At 40.2% G+C, this 19,307-nt stretch overlaps 1 protein-coding gene across 4 annotated transcripts in view; it reads right to left on the bottom strand.

Annotated features, from left to right (window-relative positions):
- barr (barren) overlaps positions 1 to 19,307 on the bottom strand; it is a 363,219-nt gene that overhangs the window by 38,538 nt on the left and 305,374 nt on the right. For all 4 annotated transcript variants that reach the window (XM_067101907.1, XM_067101909.1, XM_067101908.1 and 1 more), the window contains exons 11-12: positions 18,487 to 18,607; positions 18,000 to 18,152 (exon numbers count right to left, since the gene is read on the bottom strand). In XM_067101907.1, the coding sequence (XP_066958008.1) occupies positions 18,000 to 18,152; positions 18,487 to 18,607 (274 nt within the window). The remainder of the gene's footprint in view (positions 1 to 17,999; positions 18,153 to 18,486; positions 18,608 to 19,307) is intronic.

Genomic DNA, 19,307 nt, shown 5'->3' on the forward strand with positions numbered 1-19,307 from the left:
ACCTGTACTTTACAGTATGCAGTAATAACACCTGGTAGGATAAAAAACATTACAGTACATATATCATTGATGGAAAAAAAAAAACTGTAAACATACTGAAAAATTATTTTTACATCTAGACTTTTATCTTGAATGATGGCCAAACAGACATGGAATATTACTACTGTATAATTATATATGTATAAACTGTGGTATGCAAGAAGGTTATAGCCATTAGCTTACTGTAAGGCTTAGTTATGTAATTACAGTATTGTATGAATAAAATAAATTCAGGAAAATATGGTTGTGCTTCCTTGGCTTCATTGCAAGGTTCCCACCAAATAATTAGGTGCAATGTAATGAAATGCTGATTATTAAAATTTCATTGTTGATGTGTCTGTACATAAAAGTCAGAGAACATTACAGTAATGTACAGAACTATACTGAAGATGTTACTGCCATATGAAAAAATGCTACAAGCTTTATTGTGCATGTTTTAATTTGCGACTAGAAGGCTTGAAAGGAAAGTGATATCCTAGCAGAGGAACAAGGAATTGGATAAGGCTGCTTTCATGTGGTATGGTCAACATTTGGTGGGTGTAATGGTATATGGGACTAAACTGAAAATAGCTGCTGGTAAGGCTACGAAGACACAAGGCATCACTGAGTACATGGCTTCTGTAGGCTGGCTCTTCCATTTCAAGCTTCACTATGGGCTTACTAATCATGAGGTTCATGATGAACCTTTGGATGCTGCAGAGGAAGGTATCAGTGAGTTTTGGAAATCCTCAGATTTGATCAACAAGCAATCACATACTGGATCACAAATCTATAATGCTGATAACACCAGGTTGTTTTACCACTTTGTCTACTAATTACCTTGGCAGATGAGTCAGAGATGAAGTTACCTGGTCAAAGCTTAGCAAGCAACATTTGTCAACTATGTGTAACTGTTAAAATACCTCAGGTATTCACAAGATGCATCCTGTAGTAGTTGAAAACAAAAAGCAACCTCAATGTCTTTGTGGGATAATGGATAAGTTTCCTGTGATTTGGTGCCATTCTTTAAAGGCTTGGTTCACAATCAATATCATAAACTCTGGTTTCATACTGATTTCTGCAAGTAAGTTATCCATTACCATATGGAGGTGTTTGGTTCCTCTAGATTAGAAGACAGTAATAGGTTTTTTTTTTCCCCTCCTAATATGACAGTTGCGCTTCAACCAATGGGCCAGGATGTTACTGTGACAGTAAAGAAGCATTACCAATCAAAGTTCCTGAAAGAAGTGATGATGGTGTTCAAGAACATGAAGGAGCTTGACTTGGATCCTTGGGGCACTGGACTGCAGATTTTCTGGAACTACACCTTCAAGTTAGCAATCAGTAACTGGGCTCTCACTTGCAAAGATGTGTCTGTTCTTACCTTGGAATGGGGTTGGTGGAGACGCAACACAGGAGAGAAAGCTACCATTAATTTTTTTATGGTCTGAGGTTGAGGACACTAACAACGTTCTGGAAAGTCAGAGAGAAGTCTGGATCTTTTTTGTGAGTGGCTAGATGAAGATAGTGATCCTTGGTATCAGACCATGTTTGACAAGGAAATTGATAATGATGGCGCCAGCATCCAGGACGCTTATGATTACGACAACGACAAGGACATGCCACTTCTGTCATGTAAAATTTCAGCAAAGCCCAAGAAGCACTTAACGTCCTCACTGAATTTTCTGGCTACCTCATGTTATGAAAGAGAATGGTTAGATGATATCTTGGTCACCTCCCTTCATATTGGCAGGACCAATATCAATTTTCAACAGTGGCTACCATTCCATAAGATATGATTTGTGCATTTTATTAGGGGTGCTCCCCACCACACCCAATCTATTGCCATTGGGTTACCAAGTTGCCCTATTTTCTGTGTCGGAATTACAGCCCAATACATCTATCATCATTGTGCCAATACACATTCCTTGCCCAATTCTTGTTGCTGGAGCTGGTCATCTTACTCAGACTCAGGATAAGCCCAGGTGGCAAAACTCCTTCATACAAGGTCATTTCCAGGCAGTTAGAGGGTGAAATGCCTCTTCAGTGTCACTAACTCCTTGGGATGCTGCCTTCTATAGCCAATTCACTCAAGGTAGATTCTTGGGCCTATGAGAAGTTTGTTTGGCGGCCTCTGATTGGCTGGTACTGGGAGGTATGCAGATTGCTCACAGTTTCATTTTAACGTCTATAGCTCAGAAAACTTGCAATATGTTTATATTTCTTCATTTATCTCACATTTTACACAAGATAGGAAAGTTCTGGTCACACCATAGGATTCGGTATTAATTGTACAACTAAATCATGATTTCCTGAAATCAGTAAGATAAAACACAAAAGAATTACAACGAGTAAAAGTGAAGAGAGGAGCATTTCATTCTTTATACCTGTTTTTACATACCGTTGGATTTTGCATCATTCATGCGATCAAGATAAAATAAAACTTGTGTTTTCATACAATAAATTCACCCTGAATACACTGGTGCTTTCAGATTTTAGATGCGTGTGATAAGTGAAGAGAAAATGAAGAATATGTCTTGTTATGTTGCATCCGTACTTGACTCAGTTTGAGTAGTGCCGAGGGACACTGATCAGCAGACTGCGAGACACCGTTGGTCCTCTCAGCAAGAGCGTCCAGGTGCCGTTGACAGTTGCCAATTAGCGATGTGAGAAGTTTGCAGTTTCAACAATATTTACTGCATTATTATATCATTATACATTTTCTGTAAATAAATGCATAGAATTCCCATTATGATTGTTGAACACTTTCACTCCAATATCATATATGTCCGTATGTATGGACTGTGGACATATCTGATAAGGAAAAATGAAAAATCAGATGGATGCATCTGGTATCGTTGGAGATTTAAATATTGGCGGGCGCGAACGGAAGAATTTAAAATCTACGGACAGACTTCGCACTCTTCAACTCATCCTAAGCTTTAATCAGGTTGGTTTCAGCAAATTGTTTCTAATATTCTTATATTAATATATTTTCAAACGAAAGAGAGAGACTAATCTGAGTGATATGAAATAATGATCTCAGTGGAGTAATAAACAACAAAGAACTAAGAAGGATTATTTTTCTTTTCAGGCTGTTATTAAGCAATTAAGCAGATGTCTCGAGATGACAACACCATTTGTCGCACTGTTTCCAGATTTACAAGTCAAGCTTGCAACATTATCATGAATGTTCATCGTTACTTCAGCTCACAGTGGGGAGCAGACTCAAAAAATGAAGTATTTGAGAAGACCACTAAAGCTACAGGAGTACCAGCCAACACAGTGAAAAAAATCAAGCGACAGTCATTTGAGTGCGGCAACGACCCCTTCTCTTTACCTTTATACCCCAGAAAGAGGATTCGAGTGAAGGACAAGGTGGATAGTTTTGAAAATGAATGTATTCGAAATGAGATTTTGCCTTTTTAAGAGAGAGGAGAGCTCCCAACGTTAAGATGCCCTGCTGGAAAAACTGAAGGAAGACCCGGTAAAGTTTAATGGTGGAAGAACAACGTTATGGAAAATTGTGAGAGGGGTTGGATTCCGGTACAAAAAAATGATGAGTGGAGGGGCTATTTTAATGAAATGTGATGATATAGTGGCAGCGAGAACTGAATACCTACGGTTAACTGAAAAGAATAGGAATTGTAGTCCATCTAAACGTAAACCTGAAGTATTCCTCGATGAAACTTGGATAAACCAAAATGAATGTGTAAGTCAGTGCTGGACAATGGGTGAAGGCAAAATAGGACCCAAACTGAAAACTGGAAAGGGGTCCAGATTTATTGTGTTACACGCAGGGAGTTAGAAGGGGTTTGTCAAAGATGCGCTATTGTTGTTTTGGTAAAAAAAATGGTGCCAAAGGGGACTACCATGATTCCATGGACCATGAAAGATTTTTAAAGTGGTTTTAGGGAAAACTATTGCCTAATACAGGAGACAGGTTTCTTATAATAAAGGACTGCTTCCTACCACAGCAAAATAGAAAATAAAGTGCTGACAAACCGCAACAGAAAAAGTGAAGTCATAGAATGGCTCTCTTCCAATAACACCACCCATGACCCATCAGCATCAAAGCCAAAACTGCTGCAGCAGCTTGCTAAGTGTCAAAAAGAAAAACAGAGGTATGTGACAGAGGAGATAGCTCGTGCAAATGGTCATGATGTGCTCAGACTGCCACCATATTATTGTCAGTTTAACCCCATAGAACTTACATGGGTTTAAATAAAGGGAGATGTCAGAAAAAATAATGCTAATTCAAATCAATCTCTGAAAACTGTTGAGCAGCTTACGAGAATGGCGATAGACAAAGGTACAACAGAAGACTGGAGGAAATGTTTTCACCATGTCAAGAAATAAGAAGATGATTATAGGAGTAAAGATGTTGCTAGAGCGCATATGTTTGAAAGTTTTGTTATTGACATTGGAGATGACGAAAGTGACAGTGATGATATTGATATTTGAGATGATGACACTGACAGTGATATATCTCTATGATTTTCCATTTTGTCTTTAAAAAGGTGTTGACATAACAGTGTATCTATAATTTTCCTTTTTTTAAATAGGTAATTGCATAACTACAGTATATTCATGAGTTTCCTTTTTTGTTTGAATATAATAGCATAACAATGTATATCTGTTTATAATTTCCTTTCATTTGGTTTCAATAGACAAGGGAATAACATTGTATCTATATAATTTTTCATTATTTTTGCTTCAATAGGTAATGACATGACTACATGTATGATTTTCCTTAAAATTTTTTAAAATAATGATAATGATATAACAAAATATGTACGATTTTCTTTTCTTTTTGTTCATATAGATAGTCTAATGACATTATCAATGTAAGCCTACTGTACAGTGACCCCTCGCTACTTCGCGATTCAATTATCGCGAATTCACGACTTCGCGGAGTTTTTAATATATATTAATGGAAAATATAGCACGGATTTTCTGGAGAAAAAGCGCGATATATGAACACCCAAAATTTCCCATTAAATCCATTAAAATATTAATAATAAATAGTATTTCCTAGTCTAAGAACAACAAAATAAGCGTAGTTAAAAAAAAAAAAAAAAAAAAAAAAAAAAAACATTTGCACTCGTAAAAAAAAAAAAAAAAAAAAAAAAAAAACACACACACACACCATCTGGAAAATGATGCCTATACACTACAGTACCACATGTTCCATTGTTGGGAAAACACAAAGTGTACCATCTCGGTGACTAAGTGCGTTGTAACACGGGGCTGTGATTGGTGCATGGGAGGGAGACGACAAATCACAGCTTCCCAATTTCTAATCGGGCCTGTGATTGGTGCTTAGACTGATGCTCAGAACCTGCAGCATCTCCCCTTTTCTTTCTCTCGCGGCCACTTCCCTTCAAGCTTTCTCGCTGAACGGTTTTCTTTATGCTGTGCTGTGTGATTTTTTTTGTGGTTTTTGTTGAACTTTGCTCCAATTTTCACCCCCTGCAATGGCTCCCAAGCGTGCTGCTTCTTCCAAGGCTGGTACTGAGCCTAAACGCCATCGAAGAATGATGACGATCAACGAAAAGGTGAAACTTCTCAATATGTTGAAGGAAGGGAGAAAGTTCGCGGCTGTAGCCCGCCATTTTGGCGTGAACGAATCCACCATTCGCTACATCTACAAGGACGAGGTGAAGATTGGGAAGACAGCTGTCATCACCTTTAACAAGTCGGCAAACAGAGTGGTTACGGCTCGTAATAAAACTATCGTCCGTATGGAAGCTGCTTTGGCCGTGTGGATAGCCGACTGCCGAAAGAAGAACATAGCCTTGGATACGACCATTATCCAAACAAAGGCTAGGAGCCTGTACGAGACCTTCGCCGCTAAGGAACCAGAGGACGACAGTAGCGAGCGTAAAGAAGCAGAAGATGAAGAAGACGTAGATGATCCGCAACCAGAGACGTCCCGTCATTCACCACTTAGGAAACTGCAATTTTCTGCTAGCAAAGGGTGGTTTGCAAAGTTTCAGAAATGCTACGACCTAAAAAGCGCTTCCTTGCACGGCGAGGCTGCTTCAGCTGACACGGTCGCTGCTGAAACATGTCAATGATATCTTCAAGAAGATTATCTCTGAAGGTGAATATCAGCCCAAACAAGTTTTTAATATGGACGAGACGGGCTTATTTTGGAAAAGAATGCCCTGGCAAACTTTCCTGTTCAAAGAGGAAGCAAAAGCCTCTGGCTTTAAAGCATACAAGGATCGTGTGACCCTCGTGATGTGTGGCAATGCTGCGGGATTTTTATTAAAGCCAGGACTTATTTACAAGTCTAAAAACCCAAGGGCTTTAAAAAACAAAAACAAGAATCTGCTGCCCGCACATTGGATGCACAATCCAAAGACCTGGATAACGAAGATGCTGACCTCCGACTGGTTCCACCAGTGTTTTATCCAGCAAGTGAAGGTGTATCTAGCAGAAAAGGGCATGCCATTCAAAGTCCTTCTCATTATGGATAATGCTGGTGGCCATGCTACTGATCTGTCGTATTCGGGCGTTCAAGTTGAGTTCCTACCGCCCAACACGGCGTCACTTATTCAGCCAATGGACCAGGGAGTTATTAGGGCGTTCAAGTTGAGTTCCTACCGCCCAACACGACGTCACTTATTCAGCCAATGGACCAGGGAGTTATTAGGGCGTTCAAGGCCCTATAAACGAGGAATGCCCTGACGAACCTGGTTGCTTCTGTGGATGCCGCCCAAGAAGACAACAATTTCAACTTGAAGGCATACTGGTGGCAGTACACAATTGCTACGTGCCTCCAAAATATCCACAAGGCATTGGAAGAAATGAAGCCTGCCACTATTAACGCCAGCTGGAAGAAGTTGTGGCCTGAGGTTGTTTACGACGACAAAGGATTTACACCTGCCGAAATCCAACACTCGGCAGTACAGAAAGCTGTGCAGTTGGCTGCGATCCTTGGAGGTGAGGGCTTTGCAGACATGACCACGGGCGACGTCGACGAACTTCTACACTGCCACTCCCAGCCGCTAACTGACGAAGACCTCGAAAAGTTGACAAAGTCGGCGAGCGAAGAAGAAGAAGCAGCGCAGCAAGAAACAGAAGTTGTCTCCCAAACTGGCTTGACTTTGGAACAGCTCGCCGGGCTCTGCAACCTGGCTAAGGAACTGCAAGAGCAGTTGCAGGAATGGGACAACGATATGGTTCTATCGGTTCAATTCTGCAACATGGTTGATGTCGTCATGGCCCCCTACAAGATGCTCTTCAACTGGAAAAAAAGCAGCAGCAGCAGCAACTGCCAATCACAATGTTTTTGCAGCCTCGCAAAAAAGAGCCAGTTCCTGCTGCTGCTACTACGGTTACACCTTCAGAAACCGCGGAAGAAGTGGAAGAGGTGCCCCAGGAAATGGCACCGCTGTCTGAAGAGACGTAAATTACAATCATTGACTGCGCAATAAAAGTCATCATCACCTTCATCGTCATCATTTTTACTGCGCAGCAAATTCATCACCATCTTCATTCAAGTCTTACTTCAACTTCTTTTGTGGTGAGTACAGTAACAATCTTTATTTTTTGTTTAATCTTAAGTGTTACTGTGCTGTATTACATGCAATGCAGTACAGTAACATGATACTGTATTACTGTATATATTAACATGATACTGTATTACTGTATATATTATTATTGTATGTATACTGTATTCTTTAAAATTTAAAGCTTGCCAATCACGTCATATACTATAGCTACTTTACCACAGTAAATTAGCCTCTGTTATATGGTACTGTAAACTTACCTACTGAAGTCATATTGCTTAACAGTTGTCCCTGTTATTAATAGAGTAAAGGGTGGGTTGTTAAGAGTACAGGGAGGGTTTTAAAAAGTCCAAATACTGTACACGTTAAATAAATAAATATGCTGTTTGTACTTCGCGGAATTTCACTTATCGCGGCCGGTCTTGGAACCTATCTCCCGCGATAAACGAGGGGTCACTGTATATGATTTTATTTTGTTTTTATGACATAATATATCAGTATGAATTTCCATTCTTTTTGTTTAAATACACAAAGCTATAACAGTCTTCCGATTCGTCTCATTATCCTACATGCACTATATAGTGATGCAGGGGGTGTGGAAATGTTTATAGGAATTACACTTACTCAGATATGAATTAAATGATTCAAGAATAATGAATTATCTCAGGAGTAAACTAAGCAAATGTTTCCTCAACATTGTTGTATATGGAATTAGAAAAAAAAAAATTGTTTATCAAATGTAACATGTATATAAAGGAAATAAACATTCTGGTGAAAGATTATTAATTTTTTCTTATCAGATAAGTCCAGACGTACGGATATATATGATATTGGAGTGAAAGTGTTTGACAATCATAATGGGAATTCTATGCATTTATTTACAGAAAATGTAATGAAATAATAATACGGTAAATATTGTCGAAACTGCACGCTTCTCATATCACTAATTGGCAACTATCAACGGCGCCTCAAAGCTTTCACTGTTTGCAGATCACCGTCTCTCAGCACTACTTAAACTGAGTCAAGTACAGATGCAACATAATAAGACACACTCTTCATTTTCTCTTCACATATCACACACCTCTAAAATCTGAAAGCACCAGGGTATTCTGGGTGAATTTATTGTATGAAAACACAAGTTTTATTTTATCTTGATCGCATGAATGATGCAATGATGTAAAAACAGGTATAAAGAATGAAATGCTTCTCTCTTCACTTTTACTCATTGTAATTCCTTTGTGTTTTATCTTACTGATTTCAGGAAAATGACATTTTTATAATAAAATGAAGTTTTTTATATATTTGCCCAGTAATTACATTAGCTAGAGTTTCTCTTGCCTCGGCAGCTTAAATAAAAAAATTCGCGGGTTAGCGCTTCAGTCTAGTGCAGGTGACTGATCTCGCCCACTAACGAGAGTATCAGGAACTACTTAGCAAACATTCGTTATTACATTTATGCTTTATGTCCATGCGCGGGGAGGAGGGAGGGCTCCGTCCGTAATTACTGGGTAAGTATATAAAACTTCATTTTATTATAAAAATGTCATTTTTATATATGCAACTTACCCAGTAATTACATTAGCTGATTCCACATTGACAGGTGGTGGGGAATCATGGACAAATTCTGATCCCAACCATTAATTCATGTAATGATTTGAGATAACAGATAAGTTGCCAGCATTGGATACAATGCTTGTAGTTCCTTGTTAGTTGAGAAAGCCTGCAGTATAGAACTGCCTCTGGTTGTTGCTCAACTTAACCTGTAGCAGCTTGGCAATAAAGCCAGCAGCGCTTCTACTGAAGTGGGACACTTCGCAGTGAAGGAGTACTCCGACGGCTGACAAAGTATAAGATTAAGCTTTGTGACGAAGGTGTACACCGATGGCCGACAAAGCATACATAATTGCCCTTGCCCTTGCCCTGGGCGCAGTACCAATAAAACAACCAGATATGACTGTCACTTGCACTGAAATACAGACCATGACTCATTTACTGACAGTAAATGAGTGCTCCAGGTAAATTGTAACCTCCAGCTCTCACAAGTCTCGGCACCTTACCCCTTACTACAAGGTGAATAGATAGTAGGAGAGAATCCTATGCTTCCTTCTACGATGCCATGCCAGTTACTAATAATGATCGCAAGGTACTGCAAGAATCTAACACTGCTTAAACTTTCTTCGAAAGGTGAGTAGTGAAGATCGATTACACTTCCCGAAGGACAATTGTCGAACAGACGTCAGGGACATACAGTGACTGAAAGCCAAGGAGGTAGAAGCTGTTCTGACATCCTTAGCCTACCTAAAAAGGAGCAAAATGCTTTCCTACTTCTCAGAGTGTCTCAAAGGTTGATTTGAGACTGGACGTTGGGGGCACGCAGTGCCTGAAAGCTACGAGGGGAGGTTGTACTGATGTGTCTAGCTTCCACTGAAAGTAAGCCAATAGCTCTCCAGAAACTAAGAGTGGCGTCAGAAAAAACAAGTCCATTCACAAGAGAGAACCATACGTTCTTAGATGGAGGGTGCTAGAACATTAAAGGTCATGAAAAAACAAAACCTCCTATGCTTCCAATCCTGCTCAGGTCATACCGTAAAACTCCAACAGAATACGAGCTTCCAACTCTTCTCCAGAGCCAAGGATGCAGGAGAGTTGGCGTTAGACCACCAGAAGCTGGTGCTGGGTGTACTGAGCTGGTGCCAGGCTGTGGGTGGGGCCAGCAGAGCTGGTCGTCGCCTAACTAATTGGTCGGGAGCTGGTGGGCACTCCTAGAAGCACGGGGTAGAGCAGGCACCCGGCTGTAGCTGGTGCCAGGTGAGTGAAAGTCAGGTGACGAAAAAACAACTCAGTTCGTGGTATTGTCTACATGTACCGCTTTTGTTTTGTTGTGTACCTGTGTCGCAAAATGTTGTACACCTAGATGTATCGCCTTCAACTCCATCATGTTGATATGCATCTCTTTCGCCTCCAAAGACCACTTCCCTGAGACTTCCAGATTCACCAGGAGCGCTCCCCAACCTACATCCGACATGTCGGAAAAGAAGTCTAGGTCGGGGCTCACCGGAGCGAGCAACTTCCCTTCCGAAAGTCTTTCTGCTGACCTCCACCACCGCAGATCCTCCTTTATTTCTGAGGTTATCGGAAAGACATGGCTGTCCTGATGAACTTTCCGATCCCAGCAAGCTCTTACATAAAACTGGAGAGGTCTCATGTGAAGTTTCCCTAGTCTTACGAATTGTCCCAGAGAAGCCAATGTCCCCAAGAGACTCATCCACTGGGTGGCAGAGCAAGAACGAAGCGATAAGAGGAGGTCTACCTTCCCCAGATAGTCTTCCACTCTTCTGAGTGACAGAGAAGCCCGAAAACTCAGTCTATCAGAACTTCCAAATAAAGAATCTTCTAAGTGGGAGTCATTTGTGACTTCTCAAAGTTCATTGTTAGTCCTAATTCCTGGGCCAAGAGAAGAGTTTTTTGTAAGTCCTTCATGCATTGATTCTTCGTGGGTGATCGAATTAGCCAATCGTCCAGATATAGCGAGATCCTCACTCCCACTAAATGTAGCCAACCCGCCAAAGGAGCCAACACTCGAGAGACTTGCAGGGCCGTCGAGAGACTGAAACAAAGAGCTCGAATTTGAAAGATTTGGTCCTCAAAAACGAAACATAGGCATTTCCTCAAGCCCAGGTGAGCCGGAATATGGAAATAAGCGTCCTGCATGTCCAGGGATATCTGCATTTTCCGCTAATTCTATTGCCTTTTTGTTCAAAAGAGAGGACACTTCGTTCGACAAGGCCGAATACTTCTAGCCAATGGAGTAAGCTGTCAATACAACAGGAGTGTCGGTCAATGGCAGATTCTCCTTGAAGGGGATAGTGTATCCCTCTTTTAAAACTTTGACTACCCACTGATCCACTCCTCTTTTGCTCCATCTCTCCCAAAAGAGACGAAGTCTGACCCCCACAGGAGCATGAAGGACTAAATCCTCACTTGGAAGAGGAAGATCTTGTGGAAACAAATGCTGTTTATCCAGAGGGAAAATAGGAGGGCTGATTTCTGTGGGGTCGAAACACCCTTCGCTGTAAACGAGAGCCACAGTTCGCGCTTCTTTGGGATGCCCATGGCTTACAGGGCAGCTACTTCATGCAATCCATCTCTGACGGCTCTTTCTGCTCAATAGAGAAAATTCTCCAGGTCTGCGGCTTCAGTACACAAGGAAGGAGATTCTTGAAGCTTCTTGGCGACTGCTCCCAAACACCAGTCGAGAAAACTCAACACCTCGAAAGCCTTAAAAATACTCTTCAACAGGTGATCCATCTCCTGAGCTGAAAAGAACGTTTTCGCCGATGCGAGAGCCGATCTCCGTCCCAAGTCAATGAGCGCAGAAAAGTCCCCCTGGGGGGAGGCAGGCACCCCCGGGAAGGAGGTTCTCCCGTTGCATACGACAAGTACTGCCTACGTGAGAGATGAGAGGGGGGGAACACTAAAACTGGCCCTTCCTTGATCCCTCTTGTCAAAAAGCCATTCCTCTACTTGGCGAAGAGCTTTCTTCGAAGATTTAGAAAGAACCATCTTAGGGACACTAGTCGAATCCACAGACTGATAGCTCATCATGTACGACGAGCCTGGAGAAGAAGGAGGGGACAGAGGAAAAAAAAAATCCATGAACTGCTGCAGAAGGCACTTAATGAGTACTGCATACAGCGTAGAAGACGTATCCTGTTCCTCTTCTTCCTCAACAGAAGAAATCGGAGATGTCATCTAAACTGATCCAAGAGCAGTCTGCGCTGCAGGTTTCTGTAAAAGATGAAGGATATTATCCGGTTTCTTGTTGCAAGGGTTCGAGTGCTGGGTCCAAAGCAGATGAAGGCTTATCTGAAGCTGCAGGGCGCTTGGAAAATTGATGAGGTCCGAGCACTATCAGAAGTTCAGCAGCTTCAGGGTGCTCTGATGAAAGAGAACGTCCAACCCTCTCAGGGCACTTGGCCACATCAGGGCGCTCAGCTGCATCAGGGCACCCGGCTGCATCAGGGCGCTTGGCTGCAACAGGGCACCTGGCTGCTACAGGACGCTTATCTGCTTCAAGGCGCTCAACATGACATCGCACCGACACAGGTTGTTCCAAGGAAACAGGGCGCTTACGCGAAACCTGGAGCTGCTCGCCCGAGAGGTGTAGAGAGCTAGAACCTCGCTCCTGGCGCTGAGAAGAGAAAAAACACTCCGGAGTGTCCCACTTGCTGCACGAAGGTTGAGGACTGAAGGAGGGCTCTCTCATTCTCTTGTAAGGGAGATGTGGGGACTGATCTTTACCCAAGAAGCGTCTCTCAGCAGGCAAGATTCCTCCGTGAAACAACGAAGACGGCTCCCACGAGGCAACGCCTCTTCAGAACTTGACGAAAGCCAATGCACTTCCGAGACACCTTTCCAGTGGCTGTCCCTAGTCGCAAACTGGGATGCACCATGTTGGACTGGGGAGACGACTGCCCATGGGCAGACCCCACTGACCTCCCTTGGGCTACCGGTATGCCTCCTCCCAGGTAGAGGGGAGTATGGCAGTGACCTGCGCCTAGGAGAATCAGCGAGACGAGCAGCCACCCCCTCCACTACACATCCAGAAAGACGCCTTTCCAGGCTGTCTGTTGATACCTGGGACCAGCAACAGGCTCAACTGAGGGGGCAAATACCCATGTGTAACCCCCAACCTCCCTTGAACTCCCAGTATGTCTCCTCCTGGTGTATGGGAGTATGACAGTGACCTTTGTCTAGGAGAATCGAGGGACGAGTAGACACCTCCTCCACTGCTCAGTACTTCACTATCACAAGGTTAACATCTGTTAACCTAAAACAAGACTGGCAATGGCATGAGAAGGAAGTGAGGGAGCCAGGCATGGGAGCAAGTGGATAAAATGGGCAGGAAGGTTAGCAATGGGAGAGAGATGACTTAGAAGGCGCCAGGGTACCAGCAACTGGCGCCGAGTGCCTGAGAGCAAACGCTGAGGCGCCAGAGAGTGAGCCCCAAGAGCCCGAAAGCTGGCGCTGAGCATTCTGCAGTTGGCAGCCGTTGAGCCAGTAGCTCAAACAGGTGCCGAGCGTTCTGCAGTTGGTGGCCGTCGAGCCAGTAGCTCGAGCAGGCGCCAAGCGTTCTGCAGTTGGCAGCCGCTGAGCCAGTAGCTTGAGCATAATTCTCTCCCACTGTATTCCTGTCCTTGCACTTTTCAGTTCTCTGCAAAGGAAAGTGTAATAATATGTTCAATTAATTTTTTAAGAACCAATTTATGAAGTACAGAGTACCATTATACAGATATCTCAATTCCTTTAACATACATATCTCAATACTCGTCAAACATTATTTGAGACTTGCTGGTGCATTTCATTCTAAAAAAAATCGGTCCAGAGAGAATACAAGGTTGCGTTTATTTCACTACTCGGAAAAGGAAAGTTAACCTTTACAGACCAAGATGAAGTACAGTACACAGAATACGGTAATCCCCCGTATTCGCGTTCTCATGGTTTGCAGACTCACGCATTCGCGGGTTTCTCTGTGGAACATATCTAGCCATTTTTCACAGAAAATTCGCCCATTCATGGTATTTTTCACTAGAAATATTCACTAATTACTGTATTTTCATATAATTTTCATGAATAAATGCACTTTTTGTGATAAAACTATTAAAATACTCAGGTATAAGCATTTTTACAGGGTTTTTCTTGGTTTAAGCTATCAAAATGGGCAGTTCTAAGTGTTTTTAGAGGGTTTTTAAGCATTCGCGGATTTGACCTATTTGTGGAGAGAGAGAGAGAGAGAGAGAGAGAGAGAGAGAGAGAGAGAGAGAGAGAGAGAGAGAGAGAGAGAGAGAGAGAGGAGGGGGGAGACACGATTCCCCGCGAATACTGGGGTTCACTGTACCATCATATCTACGTCTCAATTCCGGTCACACGTTTGATATTTAAAGTTATGCCTTTCAAAAACGAAAATATTGGTTGGGTAGATAACACAACATTAAACTACGCTGTCGGTAGTTAAACAATTGCTTATGAGTTTGCTACTGTTGTGAAATATGACAAATTAAACAAAACAATAAAAAATTGTCCTGAATGCTGTAAGCTTGAAGGCTCCCGAAATCAGCGATAAAACATCACCAAAAGCCAGTCTCTGACCACCATATTTAAGAACAAAGCTGACAAAAAATGCTCGTGTTGACTCGAGTGTCGGCAGAAACATAATGACGAATATTTGCCGCGTAGTTCCTGATACTCTCGTTAGTGGGCAAGACCAGTCACCTGCACTAAACTGAAGTGCTAACCGGTGAATTTTTTAACTTAAGCTGCCGAGGCAAGAGAAACTCTAGCAAATGTAATTACTGGGTAAGTTGCATATATAAAATCATGATTTAATTGTACAATTAATACCGAATCCTATGGTATGACCAAAACTTTCCTATCTTGTGTAAAATGTGAGATAAATGAAGAAATATAAACATATTTCAAGTTTTCCGAGCTACAAATGTTAAAATGAAACAGTGAGCGAGCCCCATACCTCCCAAGTACTAGCCAATCAGAGGCAGCCACACAAACATCTCGTAGGCTCAAGAATCTACCTTAAGTGAATTGGCTATAGTAAGTACACCGTATATTCACTATCAGAAGAATTACAATTACTTTCCTAGGGTACCATACTGAAACACGTATGAAAGGTTGAGAGAGAGAATTAATGTTTATTTGTTTTTCGGTAAGTATTCTAGAGTAAATTGTAATTGAGACCATGCACCTACGTAATTACATACCTATTGTATACAGTATTTTCTTTTACATGTGACTTGGTAGTCTGTTTATGTTACTAATAATCAATAAGCTAGGATAACAAAAAACATATAGTAGTTTTTTCTTAATTAAATCAAAGGTGTTTTAAATAAGAGAAAACTACTGTTTGTTTGATTTGTGCTGATCAGTTTGCTTTCTATAATACTGTGAACTGTACTGTATTACTGGCACCAGGCTAGCGTTCATTACAGCCAATATGAATTCAAGTGTTTTGAAACGTAACATGCTTGACTAACCACCTCACCATAGCTAGTAAGTTAGTCACCAGCCATACTTGCTGGGTAGCTTTTTACCTTTCACTTCCACTCCCCAAAAACTACAGGTATAGCTTGGTTTTTTTTTGTTATCTTAGCTTATGGATTATTAGTAATACAAACAGACTACGAGGTCACATTTCTGGATTCTTTAAAGTATAAAATGTGCCATTCTCTCTCACATATACAATTACAATAATTTTTCTACCTTATCAAAAATTAAGTTATTTGTTATCGTGTCAAACAGTAAAGTTTGACCATTCATAACTGATTAATCTAATAAATTCAGGAAAGGTATATGCATCTAGTCTTCAAGAAGCAGCAGTAAGTTCCCGGTAGATTAGATCAAGATCCTACAAGATGTCCTGTATTTTATTTTTATTGTTTGTCTGATACAGCACCTTGGCTGTTTGTTTAACCCTTAAGGGACAGACTGAGCCTCAGTGTAAAGTAAAACAGGATTGGGGAGGTGGACGGATTGAGCCTGAGTGTGAAACAATATTACGCACCACTGGTATGGTAAGAATGAGGCGAGAGAGAGGTGCCAATACTTCTATATGGAAAAATTCACTAATGACAACTTTTATACAGACCTGAGAGTCGGGCCAGTTGCCACAGACCGTCTTTTCAGTCATCAGTAATGCTTCTGACTTGAAGGCAGAAAGTACTGCATCTCTCTCTCACAAGTCTTTTTGTAAATTTGCTTGTAAACATACGAAGGAGTTGCTGTTGTTTTTTGTTTTTGTCTTTTATGATAGTATGTCGGTTGTAAATGTAATTTTACAAAGAAATATTAGAAAAAGCATGTAAAAGTTAAAAAAAAACATTACTGAATTTTTCAACAAATATGCAAAAAATTTGTTACTGCTTTTATTTCTTATCTGTTTTGATACTGTGTGAGCAGTAATAATAATTTTACAAAATACAATAAATTTATTTATTAGAAAAAACATATATAAGTTGGTAAAATTACGATTGTCTTGTAAATGTGGCCCCACAAGGGGTTGTAAATAGTAATTTTCAATTTGTGGAAGGTAGGGAAAATTTTTTAGAATTTTTTTTATTTATACAGTGTAAATGTACGTGTCATTCTCTTTCCACTGATGTGATTTTTTTTTTTATGTTGCCAACCTCAAGGTTTCCCCAGTCTGGGGTGCTGCACATTGATAAATTATGCCGTCCCTTAATAGTTAACCCTTAAGGGACGGATTGAGCCTCAGTGTGAAGTAAAACAGGATTGGGGAGGTGGACGGATTGAGCCTCAGTGTGAAACAGTATTACCACCAGTTATGGTAATAATGAGTCGAAAGCGAGGTGCCAATACTTCTATATGCTGTAAATTCACTAATGGTAACTTTTATACTGACGTGAGAGTTGGGCCAGTTGCCACAGACATCTTTTCACAGCCATCAGTAATGCTTCTGACTTGAAGGGGAAAAGTACTGCATCTCTCTCTCACGAGTCGTTTTGTAAATTTGCTTGTAAATATACGAAGAGGTTGCTGTTGTTTTTTGTTTTTGTCTTTTACGATAGTATGTCGGTTGTAAATGTCATTTTACAAAGAAAATTGCAAAGAAATATTAGACAAAGCATGTAAAAGCAAAAAACAAAAAGTTACTGAATCTTCCTTCTTGTAAATTTACATGAATATTTTTCAAAAAATATGCAAAAAATTTGTTACTGCTTTTATTTCTTATCTGTTTTGATATTGTGTGAATTACAATAAATTTATTTATTAGAAAAAATATATATAAGTTGGTAAAATTTATAACTGTCTTGTAAATGAGGCCCCACAAGGGGTTGTAAATAGTAATTTTCAACTTCTTGTGGAAGGTAGGGAAAATTTTTTAGAATTTTTTTATTTATACAGTGTAAATGTATGTGTCATTCTCTTTCCATTGATGTGATTTTTTTTTTTATTTTGCTGATCTCAAAAAATAGCCCCTGAAAATCAATATATCTTAGTTGGAATGGGATTTTGTGTTTGACTATATATCCAATTCTGTGGGTGGTATTTTTGCCAACTATCTGCTCAGCTTTGGCCACATAATGCAAGCAGTGATGTACAGAGCATATCTACCTTGTTTTGTGAGAGATAAATGCAATTTTTTTTTATTGTTGAATTGGGTCATCATATGCCCCTTCAAAGAAATATCCATTATTTGTGCCTACAAGATAATAAGAGATTAAACTCCTTCATGTCAGGCCTATGCATACTTGAAAAATTCATTATGTGAATAACAAAATCCAAAGCAGCTTGAGGTTGAGCTAATCTTTATAATCCCCTAATTAACAGCTTCAAAGAAGCTGAGTTGGATGACACTTTCATGTTGGATTTATGTTAAATGAATAACTGGTATAACAATATATACTGAAAATTTTAAAACTTTCCTACCTTGTTTGGGGCTGCAACTAAATTGTCAAACAAATTTCCAGTACACTTGTCATTTTCTGCAGACAATGCTGGAGCATTAATTACAGTTTGACTAAATATTTCTGTCATGTCATAACCTACAGTTTGGTCTCCATAATTACTAGCAGCATCATCCTGTTGATAAATTGTAATATTAATAATGATTAGTGCCAAGGGTAAAATAATAACTATTTGAAATATGTACCAGCCACATGATTCAAAAAGGACAAAAGTCAATTGACATTTATGGTAAAAATGAGCAATTAATGACATTGTTAAAAATATATATTCAAGTTTTCTTATGGGAAAAATATTTCAAGTGAACACCATCTAAAGAATACTTCTGAATCTTTCAAACTTATAAACTCGTGTTGTTAATCATGGATGTTTTAAACCACTGAAGAAATGGGCTTAACATATTAGCGTAAAATATTAATAAACAGTCACCTCTATAAAGCAATCCTCTTACCATATCAGCACAGTAATTGTCCCTGTCATTTGGATTATCATAATTATAGTCTGTGACACTATCATCCACTGCCGCAGCTTTGCTCTGTCTTCTTATAACAATTGCAGGGCGACCATGTAATCTGAAATAGTTGTAACCAAATATAAGCAATTTTCAATAAACTGTAAGATTACACATCTATTCATATAGGGGAGATGGGCTTCTTTTGCTCTTTTTCCACAATTTTCCTTTTGTAATTTGTAACTTGACACATATTTTAGATCTTTTCCTTCATTTTGAGCTGGATATTAAAATATATATGGCAGTATTATTTTATCTGAATCCTTTCATTATCCAAAAATGTCAAATGACAGCATGAAAAATTTTATTCCTTGAGTCTGATGACATCAAATATCTGTCTGGATTAGTTGGGGGTTAGTTTATCTCCATCTCCAAAATGGCAAATTTTATAAGTAATTTGTATTTTTCCTAATACAGTACACAAACCTGACGTTCTCTACATTAGGACAAGCTTGCGAATGTGAGCTTGATTGGCCATTTAAACTCTACTGACAAGGTAGATAACTACCGACAGGCAAGGGGATGCCCCACCCATCTGATGGTCTGAACTCCACTATGCCTTCCGGCCCATGTGACACATTAGAGGGGTGGTTGAGGTGGGCCATTCATCTAAAAAAAAACTTGAAGGTTTGTATGTAAAGGAAAACACAACTTTCAAAATCTGCTATTTGTTCCTACACAAATACAAACCTTTGGTCTTTTCACTGGGAGACTTACCCACTCTGAATCGAATAGGTTTGCCTAACCTCAGAATGTCGTCC

The sequence above is a fragment of the Macrobrachium rosenbergii genome, chromosome 58 (assembly GCF_040412425.1).
Source record: "Macrobrachium rosenbergii isolate ZJJX-2024 chromosome 58, ASM4041242v1, whole genome shotgun sequence".
Taxonomy (NCBI): Eukaryota; Metazoa; Arthropoda; class Malacostraca; order Decapoda; family Palaemonidae; genus Macrobrachium; species Macrobrachium rosenbergii.